Source organism: Trichomycterus rosablanca, chromosome 6, assembly GCF_030014385.1.
Source record: "Trichomycterus rosablanca isolate fTriRos1 chromosome 6, fTriRos1.hap1, whole genome shotgun sequence".
Taxonomy (NCBI): Eukaryota; Metazoa; Chordata; class Actinopteri; order Siluriformes; family Trichomycteridae; genus Trichomycterus; species Trichomycterus rosablanca.
The window spans coordinates 15016121-15032392 of NC_085993.1; the positions used below are offsets into that span (position 1 = coordinate 15016121).

The 16272-nt window shown below is 38.1% G+C and overlaps 1 protein-coding gene across 4 annotated transcripts in view; it reads left to right on the top strand.

Annotated features, from left to right (window-relative positions):
* Positions 1-12868, top strand: part of tox2 (TOX high mobility group box family member 2) — a 213897-nt gene extending 201029 nt beyond the window's left edge. For all 4 annotated transcript variants that reach the window (XM_062997478.1, XM_062997482.1, XM_062997479.1 and 1 more), the window contains 4 exons: positions 1956-2036; positions 5088-5477; positions 6924-7060; positions 11058-12868. In XM_062997478.1, coding sequence (XP_062853548.1) covers positions 1956-2036; positions 5088-5477; positions 6924-7060; positions 11058-11100 — 651 coding nt within the window. In that variant the 3' untranslated portion in view covers positions 11101-12868. The remainder of the gene's footprint in view (positions 1-1955; positions 2037-5087; positions 5478-6923; positions 7061-11057) is intronic.
* Positions 12869-16272: the final 3404 nt, after the last annotated feature.

Sequence of the window (16272 nt, forward strand, 5' to 3'; positions counted from 1 at the left end):
AGAACAGGGTGAAAGCAGGTTATAAAGTATGTAGAGAAACAGATGAACTACAGTCAGTAATTGTAGAACTTCAAAGTGCTTCTATATGGTAAGTGGAGCTGATAAAATGGACAGTGTGTGTAGAAACAAGGAGGTGGTTTTAATGGTATGGCTGATCGGTGTATATATATTTTTTTTTTTCTTCGTTCTGTATGTTGTAAAAGTATTTACTGTGCCTTAGGGGTAGTAACACATCATTGTATAAATGGATTTTTATATATATAAAACCCAGCAGACTTATTTTTTTATGTACCTTGTACTAAAGTACATTTTAGTCCAAATTATCCTGGAACCTAAATTAGCTGTAAAATGGCTTGAAGTAAAATTTTAAACGTTTGAACATTAAGAATCCACTTTCTGAGATTTGTACTCTAGATTCCTGTAAAACCATAAAACTGTTTATTCAGTCTAATGGGTGCAGTCAAAGTAGCTCAATTTATGTTAGTCACAAGCTGCAGTCATTAAGATCATTTTTTAAGGTAGTGACACAATGTTAAATGACATCATACAGCTTTCTGCAGTTTGAAATTATAAATCTAATTGGCTGTTTGTAGAAACCCTATTTTCAGAAATGTTGGGACATTTAGTTTGATTTTGTTGTCCAGATGACATTTCTGGTATACATTTCAGTTATGTGAGGCGAATTATTACAGTTACATTTTCAGCATTTTGCAGACACTTTTATCCAAAGCGACTTGGGCGGCACGGTGGCTAAGTGGGTAGCACTGTCGCCTCACAGAAAGAAGGTCCTGGGTTTGATCCCCAGGTGGGGCGGTCTGGGTCCTTTCTGTGTGGAGTTTGCATGTTCTCCCCGTGTCTGCGTGGGTTTCCTCCGGGTGCTCCGGTTTCCTCCCACAGTCCAAAGACATGCAAGTGAGGTGAATTGGAGACACTAAATTGTCCATGACTGTGTTTGATATAACCTTGTGAACTGATGAATCTTGTGTAATGAGTAACTACCGTTCCTGTCATGAATGTAACCGAAGTGTAAAACATGATGTTAAAATCCTAATAAACGAACAAATCCAAAGCCTACTTAAGGGCCCAACAGTGGCAACCTGGCAGTGGTGGGGCTTGAACCCGCAACCTTTTAATTACTGGACCAGTACCTTAACCGCTAGGCTACAGCTGCCCTATGATGTATGATCTGAATGGTGTACAGATCTTGTAGACACTGGGTCATAGAGGTGCTCATTTGGTTCTTGTTGTATTTGTGGGGCATTTAGCTTTATTTATTTATTTATTTAGTTAGTTAGTTAGTTAGTTAGTTAGTTATCACATTTTCCTAGTTTTTGTCCCATTTCCCTGATTGTTACTTCCTCCACCGCTGCAGACCCCTGCCCTGACCAAGGAGAGCCACAGACTATCACGTGCCCTATTCTGCCACTTGCAGTTGCCAACCGCTTTTTTTCATCTGCAAGAGTCAGTCTTACAGAAAACAGTCATGCCATGAACAGCCAGTAGAGGTTGCAATTGCAGCAGCAATGTTCGACTCTGCTCCCTCAGACCCAGCAAATTGTGCCTGTTAGACACCCAGCCAGGTTGATAGCACAGCTGAGATTTAAACTCGAGCACTTAAGAGCTTGGGATTTCAATGGCGCCCCAGTCTACACCTCTGACTTGTGATTTATGTTCTTTTTCTTGGTGATGCTGTTCATCCTTGTTTAAGTCAATCCAGTATAACACACGTGTGCTGTTGTTATTATAAATGTGATTACGACCTCAAACTGAAGCTTAATTTTATGTTGTGTTTCTGTGATTTTGTCCGTCCTGTGTATGTTTGACACAAAAGATCAAACGGAGGAACAGGACACTGACTGTGGCCTTGACTCAGGTTAAGTGGGTGAAGTCTTGTACTGTGTGTACGTGTTTTTTCTAATCACTATTCCCATTCTCTCTTTCTTTCTGTCTCTCAGGGGTATAAGAGAAAAACAGAAGCAGCAAAGAAGGAGTACCTGAAGGCCCTGGCAGCGTACCGAGCCAGCCTGGTTTCCAAGGTAACGGCAGGAGGAGGAGGTCATGTCTTTGATATGTACGGGTCATTGGTGATGGGGGGATGAGCTATATTATACATTAGATGGAGAAATTTACGACAATCTCTGGGGAAGGCCTGTCACGGGAGATGCGTGTGTATGTGTGTGCATGCATGCATGCAGCACTGTGCAAAATTAGACCCCAAACCCAGTGCATTTGTATATTTGGGTGTATAATATAACACTATATATGATCGGTTTAAATTATAAAGGAGTAATTCTCTTTCTATAGGAACAGTATGCATTATACATTGCTGTGACAGAATCTAATCCATTAAAATTCACCTTCTGATATATTACTCAATCCGATTTCATTTCCTTATGCTTGAAATATGCATAATCCATAGATCGATAGCAAGTACCTAATTTATGAAAGCGATTCATCTCAGCATAGTTTCAACAGGAGCTGCGTAATGGATCGTTTTATTGCATATTTTCATCTACATAATAAAACACACCATTTTCATACCCCCTAATTTTACAGCCATTGTTTTCCTTTTCAAAAACACAAATTGCATTTTCATGCTAAACACTCCCTCCCTTCCCCTCTCTCTATCCCTCTCTCTCTCTCGTACTTCTTCTCCCTCCCCCATTTTCTATACTTCTGTCTGTAAGCTCTTTGGCCCAAAACAAGAGACTTGATTAAGCTATGAATGGTGTATTCATCAAGCCTCCTCCCTCAGCAGCTCCTATTAAACGCCTTTCTCGTCCTTCGTCTCACGTAATTAAATATTTCGTCAAAATCTGTTTCTTGCAGACGTTTTGATTGATGCCTCGCTGAACCGGCAGGCACTAAAAAGAAAGGAAAAATGAAATAACAGCTAAATCCATAGCACATTTAAAGTCTTCAAGGCTCCAATCATATATTTGTGGAGAAAATCACTGTTGTTCGTAAAGGATGTTATTTTTTATATATCTCTTTGGAGGGGTTGAAGAGTGCGCACTTGAACTGGGCTGAAAGAGATAAGTGATTGTGCTGAGCCTGAAGATGCTTGCTTTTATGCAGATCTTGCATTGGCTATGCACCTGCCCGCATTTTTTAACTTAATGTATTTTTGTGTCGCGTTTTGTTTTGATAAATGTATGTTACATGATTATGAGAAGCAAGTCAAAGCAGGCATTCTAAATCAAACCCTTTGTTGTGTTGAAATGAATTCTTGGCATTTATTCCAGATGCGTGATTAACTGTGAAATTCAGGTTACATATGAAACAAAAATACATTTTACGTGTCTACAAAATCTTGTTTGCGCGGTTAAAATGTATAAGTGGATGAAATGAAATGAAATAAATCATCCTAAATGCATTCATCTATCTAAGGTTTAATGTAAACCTAGTCGTGAGTTGGTGTAGGAATATTGCAAAAAAGACTTTTAGAGCCCCTCCAGGTCCCTTTGTTTAGTTTAAAGATGGATTTGTTTAGAAAGCTCTACAAGCAGGTGATATCCCTCAAACACACAGTCACACAGCCCTGCTCACCCAGTTTCTCTTTCTGTTTCTTTATGGAGTTTTGACAATTAATCATTTCATTCATTCATCTACTAGTTTCATATCGATCAGCCATTTTATAGTTCCATATACATGATTACTCTGATCATACATCACACCAGTTACTGGCAGCTAATAAAAGCACCAGCTTTTCATCAAAAACCATAAACACTGCCAAAAGCTAAAGCATAAACAACAAATGGCAATCAGGTTATGCAACACCCATATCACCCTTGTAAAATGGTAACTGCCCCTGCCTTCTTCAGCTTCATAAGCGGATTTGCAATTAAAAAAGTTGGGTTTTTTTTGTAATTTTCTGATGAGTTGTCACTAAGCCTTTGGAAAAACATCAGTTGGCCACTTACGGTAAAATTCATCAAGTTTCCTCCTTTTGGAAATAATGACTCTGACTGTGGATCAGTTGAATATCTGTAATATATTCTACACTAATGTATTACAACAAGTTTTTACTGACTTTTCTGGACTTTTTGTATTGTATCTGTAAAGAATATAACTTCTTGATGTTGATAGTGAGGATTAATTCCAGAGGCTGACTAAAATCTAGCCTAGTTGTGTTTACCAAGTTTATATGGTAGAACTGGTTGACATGGAAACCATGTGGGAAATTTTATTTTAACTAGACTGATTTACATGCTAAATAACTTTATGTATTATTATACAGGGTGAGTCAAAATTATGTTAACACTTGATTGGCGGGAATCATTTATTCACAAAACATACTTCATATGTGTAAGATGATTTACAGGACAGTCTCAACCTGTTTGCCATCATGTTTAACATTCAAAAACCAGTGAGCAACAGTACCAATTAAAGCCCGAACACACGTTTCAAGAGGAGTAGATCCATTAGTGTTCAGATCATTTTGACTCACCCTGTATTATTATTTATTATATATTATTATATTTATTGAATTATGGTACTTGTTTGAGATCGAGTCTCAAATTGTGTCTATGCTTACTCATGTACATGTAGGTGATTATATACTTAATTATATATTTTTAATACATGCAATTCAATTATTATATATATATTATAGCTGTGTTTTGGACAGTAAAATACACATATAACACTCTATTAAACTCATAAAACTCTGTTTCAATATTTATATTCAATATGTTCAATTAAATAAGTAAATTCAGTTTTTATATATATATATATTTACTAATTATGCAACCTGGATCAAAATTATTATTATTATATTATGCCCATTTATGTAAGCATTTAACTTTACTTGAATTGTGGTGTACCAAGATTTAGAAGCTTAATTTCACCTGTTTGTATCACTGCTTAGTTTTAATTGACACACTGGGTTTAAAGGTGCATGCAATTAAAAGAGCTGACCTACCCACGTCAAACCCCAACAGCTGTACAAACACGAACTGTAGGGTCAAATATCAAAACAAGCAGAATGCTGTTGTTATACTAATCTTGTTTTATTATATTTTTTCTGTGCTCTGTGATGTAAAACTCATCAGCTCTCTAATCTTACCGTTTTCTTCCTCTCTTAGACCTACAACGACCCAGTGGAGAGTAAAAGTGTCCAGTCCAGTCAGCCCTCATCCCACATGATGCCCCCTAACCCCTCGCTGTACAGTGTGCCCCCTCAGCCCTCCTCTCCTTACTTGGGCCCCAGCCCTTTCCCTCTGTCTGACCTACAGAGTTACGCGGCGGCCGGAGCGCCTCGGCATGCGCTGCCTCGCTCTGCCATGCTGCCCGCGCTCAGTGCCTCCCCTCCGGCTTCGTTTCAAATCAGCCCTCCTCTCCACCAGCAGCTCTCTCTGCACCAGGGCTCGCTCCTCAACCAGCCAATCCGCATGCAGCAGGTTCAGTCCCAGCCAATCATTTCTCACCAGATGGGCCTCCAGGCCTCCATCCACTCCCCGGCTCCAGGCCAGCAGGTTCGTAAGCTGCTGTTTTATTATATACATTTATTATAGTTTGTTATTATTATAGTCTGTTTACTCCTGGTTCCTTTCACATTTTAAAGCATGCCAGTAGGTGTAATGTGTGATGACCTGTGAATGACTAGCATCATGTAACGCAGGATAGCCGGTTGAACGACATAATTCTAATCAGGATGAAGTGGTTATTAAAAAATACATTACAAAATTTTTTATTTTTTATTTAGTCATTTGTAGTAACAGCTTTATTCTGACTATTGTCACAGTGGGTCCAGAGCCTGTCCTAGGTATGCTGAATACAGTCCCCTCAAACATACACCAATTAGTCATAACATTATGACCACCTTCCTAATATTGTGTTGGTCCCCCTTTTGCTGCCAAAACAGCCCTGACCCATCGAGGCATAGACTCTGATACCTTTCTATCAAGCCAGCATTAACTTCTTCAGCAATCTGAGCTACAGTAGCTCGTCTGTTGGATCGGACCGCACGGGCCAGCCTTCGCTCCCCTCATGCATCAATGAGCCTTGGTCACCCATGACCCTGTCGCCGGTTTACCACTGTTCCTTTGTTGGACCATTTTTGATAGATACTGACCACTGCAGATCGGGAACACCACACAAGTTTGCAGTGTGCAGTTTTGGAGATGCTCTGACCCAGTCGTCTAGCCATTACAATTTGGCCCTTGTCAAACTCGCTCAAATCCTTACGCTCGTCCATTTTTCCTGCTTCTAACACATCAATTCTGAGGACAAAATGTTCACTTGCTGCCTAATATATCCCACCCACTAACAGGTGCCGTGAGGAAGAGATAATCAGTGTTATTCAATTCACTTGTCAGTGCTCATAATGTTATACCTGGTTGGTGTATGAAGAATTAACCAATACAGCTAGGAAACCAGACTTCATATAGACAATAACTCGAAGCAAGGATTGAAACCAGGACCCTAAAGCTGTGTAGCACCAACACTAATTGATTCCACAAACTAAAACCTTGAGCACCAGCGGCTACCAGCTAAACTGTGGATAAATGCAGATCTCCAGCGGTGCGTGATTAGAGGACGTTGTAACGCAGTGCGATGTTTTGCGATTCAGGTGTCGAAGCGATTTAGGCTGCTGTGTTGTTTTGCGAGATGAAGGTGTGTATTGAGGTGTCATCTGAATCAGCAGAGACCTGCAATGTGTGAAGCCGAGCGAAACTGATTTTAGAAACAGCCTCTCTTTGCTTAGCACATCTCTGCAAAGTCACTAAAGGGGAAAAACATTTAAGGTGCTGAAAGGAGGTTACAGTTGGAAGATTGAATGTCAAACTCTAGCCGACTCTTCTCCCCTCTAGCGTTTGGAAATTGCTCAACACTATCAAGAATTCGATAAAAGAAACGAATGTTTGAATTAATTTTCCAGCAAGAATAAATGAGGATTTTTTTTCTCTGTGTTTTCTTAGGGCTTTTCTCACTTACAGTCAGAGTATCAGAAGACTGTGGGAGGCTCTCAGTCTCCTGGAGCTCCGAACCAAGTGGGACAGAACCCTGAATGGGACAGTGAGTACTGTAATCGGGAGTGTGGAGGAAACCACTGCAGGTGTGTGATATTTCTCTTTCACTATATTTCTTAATTAAAACTATTATATTATGATCCCTTCACACCCTTCCACATGTTTTTTGTTTTTATTATTATTATTTTGAGAACATGGACGGAATAATGAATTTGAAATGTAAAAGCAGATTTCTTGTGGCGCCCAGTTGGCACAGCGGGAACTTCCGCTAGCACACCAGCACCGAGATTCTGAGTTCGAAACTCGGCATTGCCATTGGTTGGCTGGACGCCATCCAGTGAGCATAATTGGAAGTACCTGCAGCAGACACGTTTCTGCTAGGGCGGGATGCCCGGACTATGTGGGTGGGGTCTTCAAACGCTGTGTAAGGACCCTGATTAGCAGATAGAGAGGCACCTGTGCAGAATGCATGGGTGAAAAGGGGTTCCACTAAGGGCTGCGCGTGGGTCGGAGGAGATGTGAGCAGCAATATACCCACCTCGACTGCAATCAGGGATCCCCCAGCAGCGGAAGACAAATTGGCTATGTTAAAATGGAAAGAAAGATTTTTCATTAAAAAAAATAAATAAATAAAAATAAAAATAAAAACATTAATACATGCAATTTTTAAGAACATAAAAACAAGAAACATAATTTAATATTCTTCAATAAATGCTAGGCTTTAGAAATCTTCAAATCTTGTCACTGTTTTGTGTCCAGATTAAGTCTTGAGCACCAAACCAAATACTCTTGTTTACACCTTTGCATACTTATCGTGTTAAATAAGCAGATCTCCATATCTCACTGTGCACTTGGTGTGTGTGTGTGTGTGTGTGTGTGTGTGTGTGTGTGTGTGTGTGTTACTCATGTAGTTATTTGGGATACTCTAGTTAAAAACGGAGTAAAGCATGGAGGCAATAAAACAATGTTGCTATTAGCAGCAGGTACTTTTATTATCCCTCATTTAGCTATATAGTTATGAATTCTACTTAAGCTGTAATAAACCACAATGCTAATTTACAGTACAAATGCATGTCGTTTTATTTAAATTATTATTGAAAAGGATCAGATGTAAAAAATAAAAATAAAAAAAAAAGCTATAATTATAAACCAGATGAAGTGTAAAAAATGAAAAATTGCAGAAATCAAAACAAAATTTAAGAAAAAAGAAAATAGATTCCATGGAACCTTCCAGAATTATTACAGCTGTTATGGCAAATGTGTTGTTTCCAATAGAAAGTAGCCCATACTGAATTCTAGTACAGTGGTACCTTGAAACTCAACGTCAATTGGTTCTGGGACTGGCATTGAGTTTCAAGGTATTTTTTCCCATAAGGATGTATGGATGGAACTGCATTTATTTTAGGCTTATGTAAAATAATGGGGTTGTTTTTGACACGTATTCACTGAAAATAACACAAATATAATATAAAAACACTGAAATAAAAAGCTGATTCTTACAATTTCTCAGAGCCCTGAGCTGTAACACAAGTTTAAAAGTGAAACAGGAAGAAAATCCAGATAAACACAGATACATGTGGATGCTTTCAGAGTGAATCTGGAGGTTATTGCACACAAATGCAGTTTCGTATCATATGCACACTTTGACGACGTTTTACCGCACCACTCAAGCCGAGCGCTAAACAAAATGACTATTCATTGTTAATTTGAAATTAAATAAATACATTTTTGAAAAACAAACTGAACATGTTGAGTTTAAGGGAAAGGTTGAGTTTAAGGATACACATTTCTCGATGAAGGGCGTTGAGTTTCAAAGATTTTGAATTTATTTACCACTGTATTTAGGGTACTAAGCATTTCAAATAACAGCATACACAGTGGAAGTCAAAAGTTTATATACACTTGCAAGACACTTAAACTGTCCTTTTCTGTAAATAAAAGATTTAAATGAATACGTCTTTGTCCAAAAACATTTAACATTTAAGTTTATTGTTTTTTCCTTAAAAAGGGTCACAAATATACATAAATCAAATAATATTACTAATTTGTTGATGTAGAAAGTTTTATAATATTGTTAAACTGTCACTGCCTTATTCCATATTAGCAAATAAAATTGACTGTAGCTGCTGACCTTTCTGTGTCCATAAAAACACTGGAAAATAAGCAACACTACCCACACTAAAGTAAACTTCACATCATCATGGGCTTAGAAGCTGCCATTCAAAGAAAAAGCCCTGCTTCTATTTTTGTTTTTCTTTGTCTAGATGATATATGATCTAACAGCACACTTTAGTCAAACTCTAGGTTGACAGTTTTGGAGCAGGGTTTTTTTGTGCATTAGCCTCTAAGCCAATGACAGTGTTAAGCAGCTCTGATTGTAAACAGTAGAACCCATGTTTCAGCAGATTCTAATTCATAGAAAATCTTTCTTTGGTTGTTCTTGGATTTCATTCGACCATCCATACTTTTCTTCCCAACCTTGGAAAGAGACCACTATGCCATGTACTTGTAATCTAGTTGTATCCAATTACCCAAGTACCGTTAAACTTCACCCCTACCGATACAACCCTTCACTGCTGACTGAGAAGCTTCACAAGTGACACACACATGTGCAGTACCGACTGCATCTTTTCACCTGCACAGGGCGAGTTCATATGCGGATCGGCTTTGTGTACAGAGAGCCACACCCTGACCAGCAATATTCCACAACTCTGCGTAGGCGCCATCAATCAGCCAGCAGAGGTCGTAATTGCTCTGTTTTTTCCCACCCTGTGAACAACAGCCAATCTTTGATCATGTAGCCGATTTGATACAATGTATTCAAAATCCTAGCTCTGGTTTTTTTACCACTGCGCCAACTGGGCGCCCCCCATGCCATGTATTTTTCACAGGTGCAGTTAAATATGGCCTAATTTTTTAGTTTGTTTTATTTTTCCAAGATGTTTCTTTTCTGGTTACTTCAGAAGCCATAATTGAATTCTATAATAATGTTAAATGTTTTAGACCAGTTTTTCTTTATCCACAGTAAAAAAAATTTGTATTAATACTTGTTACCCTCAGCTCTCTGCATACATTGTTAGAATACCAAATAGCTTTCTATTTAAGGTACATTATTACTACATAATGGCACTGTGCACTTTATTGTCAATGAATCAGTCATTAATAGTCACCACCTTTCTTTCAAAAAGCACTGGGTATTGTTACGTGATATAAAACAGATACGTAGTTAGTCCTGATTAGAGAATATTTCATGTATCGTGCTGTTCCAGACCATTGGAAAAGCATCATGAGAATCTTAAAACTTAATAATGTTTTTGTTAATGTGGCAGTGATTGGCTCTCAGGTCTTATTTTCTGCTGTTTGGTTCAGAACTTTCCTGTATGTGAAGTATGTTTGTCTGTGTAATTATTTGTCTAGACTCATTTTGAGCCAGAATAGTTCTGTTGAAAATACACCAATTAGGCATAACATTATGACCACCTTCCTAACTGACTGGTCTGCGACTATGCAGCCCCATATGCAACAAACTGTGATGTACTGTGTATTCTGACATCGGACCACACGAGCCAGCCTTCGACACGTGCATCAATGAGCCTTGGCCACCCATGACCCTGTTTACCACTGTTCCTTCCTTGGACCACTTTTGATAGATACTGACCACTGCAGACTGGGAACACCCCACAAGAGCTGCAGTTTTGGAGATGTTCTAGCCATCACAATTTGGCCCTTGTCAAACTCGCTTAAATCCTAACGCTTGCACATTTCTACTGCTTCTAACACATCAAGTTTGAGGATAAAATGTTCACTTGCTGCCTAATATGTCCCACCCACTAACAGGTGCCGCGATGAAGAGATAATCAGTGTTATTCACTTCACCTGTCAGTGGTCATAATGTTATGCCTGATCGATGTAGTTCTCCATGTTATCTGGAGGAAGTTCTAGAACCCAAATTGTGACATTAGGTCTTTAAATAAGATGACTTTTCACAAAAAAAATCAATGTCTACCTGCTAATCTATAAAATCCTATACAAGTATTTAGCTTTTCTAATATACTTTTTGTTTTGTTTGTGTTGCTTTTGCAGTGGCAGCATGATAGGCAGGGACAAGCAACTCTACCTCACTTGAAGTGAATGGAGAAGAAACAAAAAGAGATGACAACACCAGGGAGTATCCTACACCTCTCCACCCTTTCCCCCTCCGTCACCTTCTGTTTTTTTCCTCAGTGTAATTTTTCATTGGTTTTTAGAAGGATGTGTACGCGTGTTCTGAAGACTACTAGTGATCCTCTCATTTTTTGCCAAGCACTTAAAATGTATAGGCCTCCCACTGGAGACTATTCAGAGCACTCATACTTTCTCTGAATTAAAAAAAAAAAAGACAAAAAGATATAATAAAGGAAAAAAACAAACAAACAAACTACCGAAAAACTGGCCTTCGGGGCGAATGAGCTTTAACTAAAATAGAGGAAAACATTCCTCTTCTTCTCCTCTTTCATGCTCTCATTTTAGGTTTTTATTTATTTCTTGCTTGCTACGATGCTTTTTGCCAATAACAGGTCCTGTACTGTAGAGAAATACTTATAATGACGTCATCGATGAGCGACAAGTTACTGTAGGTCCACCTGATGCTCTGTGAATTTTGAGAGATATTAGTAAAAAAAAAAGTAAAAAAGTAACACGTGAATAGATAAATACATTTAACAACTTCTTTTTGTAATTTTAAAGACCTGCTGGGGTCTTTAATGATCTGTCACAGTGTGATTGTAAATATCACTTTTTTGGGGGATCAAATTGGGAAAATGAAGTCCAGATATTTTTTCTTCTTTAATATGACTTATAATTCATTGATTTGTATTTTAAATGGTATTATGTGAGTGTGTGCTGGTATGTGACTGGATGAGTGCGTGTGTGTGTGTGCGTGTGTGTTGAAAATTTGACTAGCATGTGCAGGTGATATCACACAAACACAATCTCACATTAGACCTGTACTCACTGGTGGATTTGTAGATAAAGATATGGCAGGTCTCTTTATTAGAGGGACGCTGGTTGTAGCTCTGGCCGTGTAAACGAACTAGGAACAGGAACATGACAGCCTGATTCTCCGTGTTTTAAGATTTTCCGAACAGGCTTGTTCTGAGAACCAAATTCGTGTAGGATTTCGATTGGCTTTATTTATTATCTCAGGTTGTACATTTCAGTTGGATGAAAATGGGGGTCAGGTTTTACAGGAATTGAAGCAGCAGAATGAAAATAAAAGATAAGATCTGCACTTAAATTGTTGTGTTTGCTTGGTCAGACTGATGATTCCATAGCAGTGCAGTGCAGTGAACTGAAATGTGCTATGTGTGAGATATTACAGCACACATTCAAACTACAGTGGGTCTATAGTTTTCTAGTAGCTTTGCTAGGTGTTATATTGTGTTGATCTCATTCTTAAGTTTTGTGAATAAAAAAAAAAAAAATACATTTGATCATTTATTCAAGCCATTTCTTTTTTTCTGTAGCATATTTTGGTTGGTAAAAGAGAACCTTTAAGACATTTCATTTGTGTACAAACCTGCCAATTGTAGTTATTTTATTTGTAAAGCCAGTAATTATAATTCTTTTCAATTGTTACCAACTTATCTTTTTTTCTCAAGTTGCCCAACAATTATTTAATTGTTTAACAGGTTTCCTATCTATTTATGAACAAAACGAGATCATTTTTGCTTGTAACTACATTATTTGAATTTTCCAGTTTGTTTGTTTGTTTTTTGTTATTTTGGTTTGATGAAGACTGCCTTTTGGTTTCTTTTTTTTACTTTTATGATACTGGCATATTCTTTCCTTACCAGCCAGGTCATTTTTGTGTCACTATGCCTTTTTTGTTTCATTTGTCCGTAATAAAAATGTTAAAGGTGAACTGAATTGTTGTTGTTTCTTTCTTGCACATTGAAGGCAGATTAACACAAGTTAACAACTGAAAATAACTGTAAAATTCAATTGTGATATTCTGCTAGCAAACCAGCGCTGGGTTCAGCCCTGGTTCTGGACTACTTTGCTTGGGGGGGCAGTGAGAAAATCTGGGGGGGCAATGCACACCCCAGCAAAATGCGGCAGCATGAACAACGATTGGCTGTGGAAAAAGATAAAAATAAAAAATAAAAAAAACTGAACAACGGGGGAAAACTAGACGTTTTTTAATTTTTGTTTCAAGATCAAAAATCAAATAACAAACAAACAGAAGAGGGGCAAGCCATAGCCTAGTGGTTAAGGTACTGGACTAGTAATCAGAAGGATGCTGGTTTAAGCCCCACCACTGCCAGGTTGCTGCTGTTGGGCCCTTGAGCAAGGCCCTTAACCCTCAATTGCTCAGACAATATACTGTAACTGTAATGTAAGTCGCTTTGGATAAAAGCGTCTGCTGAATGCCAAAAATGTAAATGTAAAATGAAAAACGGATCGTATTTTAATTTTCCGTAATCAACATTTTCTATCAGTTCAACCGGAAATAAACGCACAAGCGTGTGTATGTGCTGACATGCGTATATTTGCTTCATAAACTCATATTCGCTTCAGTGTAAATTAAGCAAGTGTTGAGAAGACAGAGCAAAAGGTAGTAATAACGTGACGACGCTTCCCCTTTTCTGACTTTTGTGTCTGCCGTACTTTTTCCCTGCCCTTGTAATTCACACAAGAACTATTTATCCTAAATAAAAGGGCTATTCTAAGAAAAAAGAATGTTGTTTTCTGACGTCATCATAACAATATTTAAATTTACATAAATTTACATAAAGACTCAATTCTGTAATACAGGCATAACCAATCGTACATGTCACTGTGTAACTATTACAACATTTAATGCATTTTATTCAGCGTTCTGCTTCATGCACTTTTTAGACTCTCCTTTAGTTTGTTATCGCAGATGAACCTCGCATTTAAGAAATAGCTATAACTAAAAATGAACAAAATAACTTTTTGAAATATATTTAATTGTTAGTTACTGCAGAGTTAGTTTGTGCAATTTTATTCATTTCTGGATGTTTATTGGCCAAGAACAAGAAATACTATAATACAAGAAAAATAAATACATGACGTATCGGACGTCAGGCGATCATCCAGTGTAAAACTAACTTGATACACAGAGCCCTTTGCTTGCGTTGCTCTGCCACTGGACATTAGGTGCCCCCTAGCAAGCCCAGTAGTTTTGTGAGTGGTAAAAGACCAAAGTAAAAGTAGGTGGGGGCTTTGATGCTGTGTAGGAACCCTGGTTAGTAGCCCGACACATCCACGTTCAAAATTGAAGGAACGCTGAGATCAGTGCGAGACTCTCCCTGCGCAAGACTGGCCTCATCTGTGAATCCACCAAAGTATGGGTGAATAAGAAGGGGTCGGTGGACTGTGTACGCATTAGAGGGAGCATGTGTCTGGCAAATATACTTTTCTAGGATGCAATCTGGGTCCCCAGCAGCAGAAAAAGGGTGAAAATACATAAATAAAATAGTAAAAAACTGCCAATAACTCACAAGGAAACATTTCCCCTTATTGTAGTTCTTCCAACAAACACACACACACACACACACACACACACACCTACTCTGTTAAACCTTCAGTATATCTCTTACACAGAACTTTCTTACCGTGTGGGGTGCACTGGCTCTGCCCACAGACTTTTAGTTTTCATAGTCTTAAGTGCTCTCTTCACACAGATTCTAGAACTTTCTACACGTATAAAAAGTATAATAAGAACTATTTTCACAGCTTCTAGATCTGTCTTTCTATATATAATGCATTATAATAAAAAATAAACACAGAGGCCTGCAACATATAAATCATGTCCACGACTCATAAATTGTCTTATACATTTTTGAATTGTCCATTTAATCCTATTAAGTAACTACATTTATTAGAGTTTATGTGCAGTCAAAATTACAATGACAGTCCTGTCCTCCTGCAGATAAAACGTTTATTATCTGATGGTCTACAGCTTCCATTTCTTAAAGAGTCTGTTTGCAATGCGCATTGGCACTGTGATGACAGTTTCTAGAACTGTTGACCAACATTCACCTCAGATACAGATACATACACTCTTTAGATAAATTCTAGAACATTTAATGAATTCTCTCACGTTTTTCACTTGTATTTCTCTTATATGATACTCTACTAACTAATACTAAAGGTTAAAATCTTATATACCAATCAGCCATGACATTAAAACCACCTCCTTGTTTCTACACTCACTGTCCATTTTATCAGCTCCACTTACCATATAGAAGCACTTTGTAGTTCTACAATTACTCCAACTAGTTGGTCCACCTTGTAAATGTAAAGTCAGAGACGATTGCTCATCTATTGATGCTGTTTGAGTTGGTCATCTTCTAGACCTTCATCAGTGGTCACAGAACGCTGCCCACGGGACGCTGTTGGCTGGATATTTTTGGTTGGTGGACTATTCTCAGTCCAGCAATGACAGTGAGGTGTTTAAAAACTCCAGCAGCATTGCTGTGTCTTATCCACTCATACCAGCACAAAACACACTAACACACCACCACCATGTCAGTGTCACTGCAGTGCTGAGAATGATCCACCACCCAAATAATACTTGTTCAGTGGTGGTCCTGTGGGGGTCCTGACCATTGAAGAACAGGGTAAAAGCAAGTTAAGAAAGTATGTAGAGAAACAGATGGACTACAGTCAGTAATTGTAGAACTACAAAGTGCTCTAATATGGTAAGTGGAGCTGATCAAATGGACAGTGAGTGTAGAAACAAGGAGGTGGTTTTAATGTAATGGCTAATCAGTGTATAGCATTCTGACTCCCTTTTTAAAATGTGATGGTGTAGTCCACGGGCACTTTTGCAAGTTTTTAAATTTTCTTTCCTTATAGTGAGCTTGCTCTACCCACATTCACTTAATTAACAGTGTCTAGAACTTTCTTTCATATTATACTTTATGCTCTGAGGAATTTTAGTAAAACACTGATATTTATATGGGCAGCTTAGGAAATATATATATTTTTTGTATACAGTAGACCCTTGAGTTACGAACAGTTTACCATACGAACATTTTGGGTTATGAACGATCTTTTTCAACTTAACGTACGAACATAGGTAGGGGGTAGTTTGGGAGGTCTGGCACGGATTAATTCTATTTACATGATTTCTTATGGGAAAAATAGGTTTAACTAACGAACATTTTGACTTAAGAACAACCCTTCAGAACCAATTAAATTCGTAAGTCAAGAGTCCACTGTACTTCCTACATGTTTGTGTACGTTTACTTCAAATGTACACACGGCATTTAAATATTTACTTATAAAT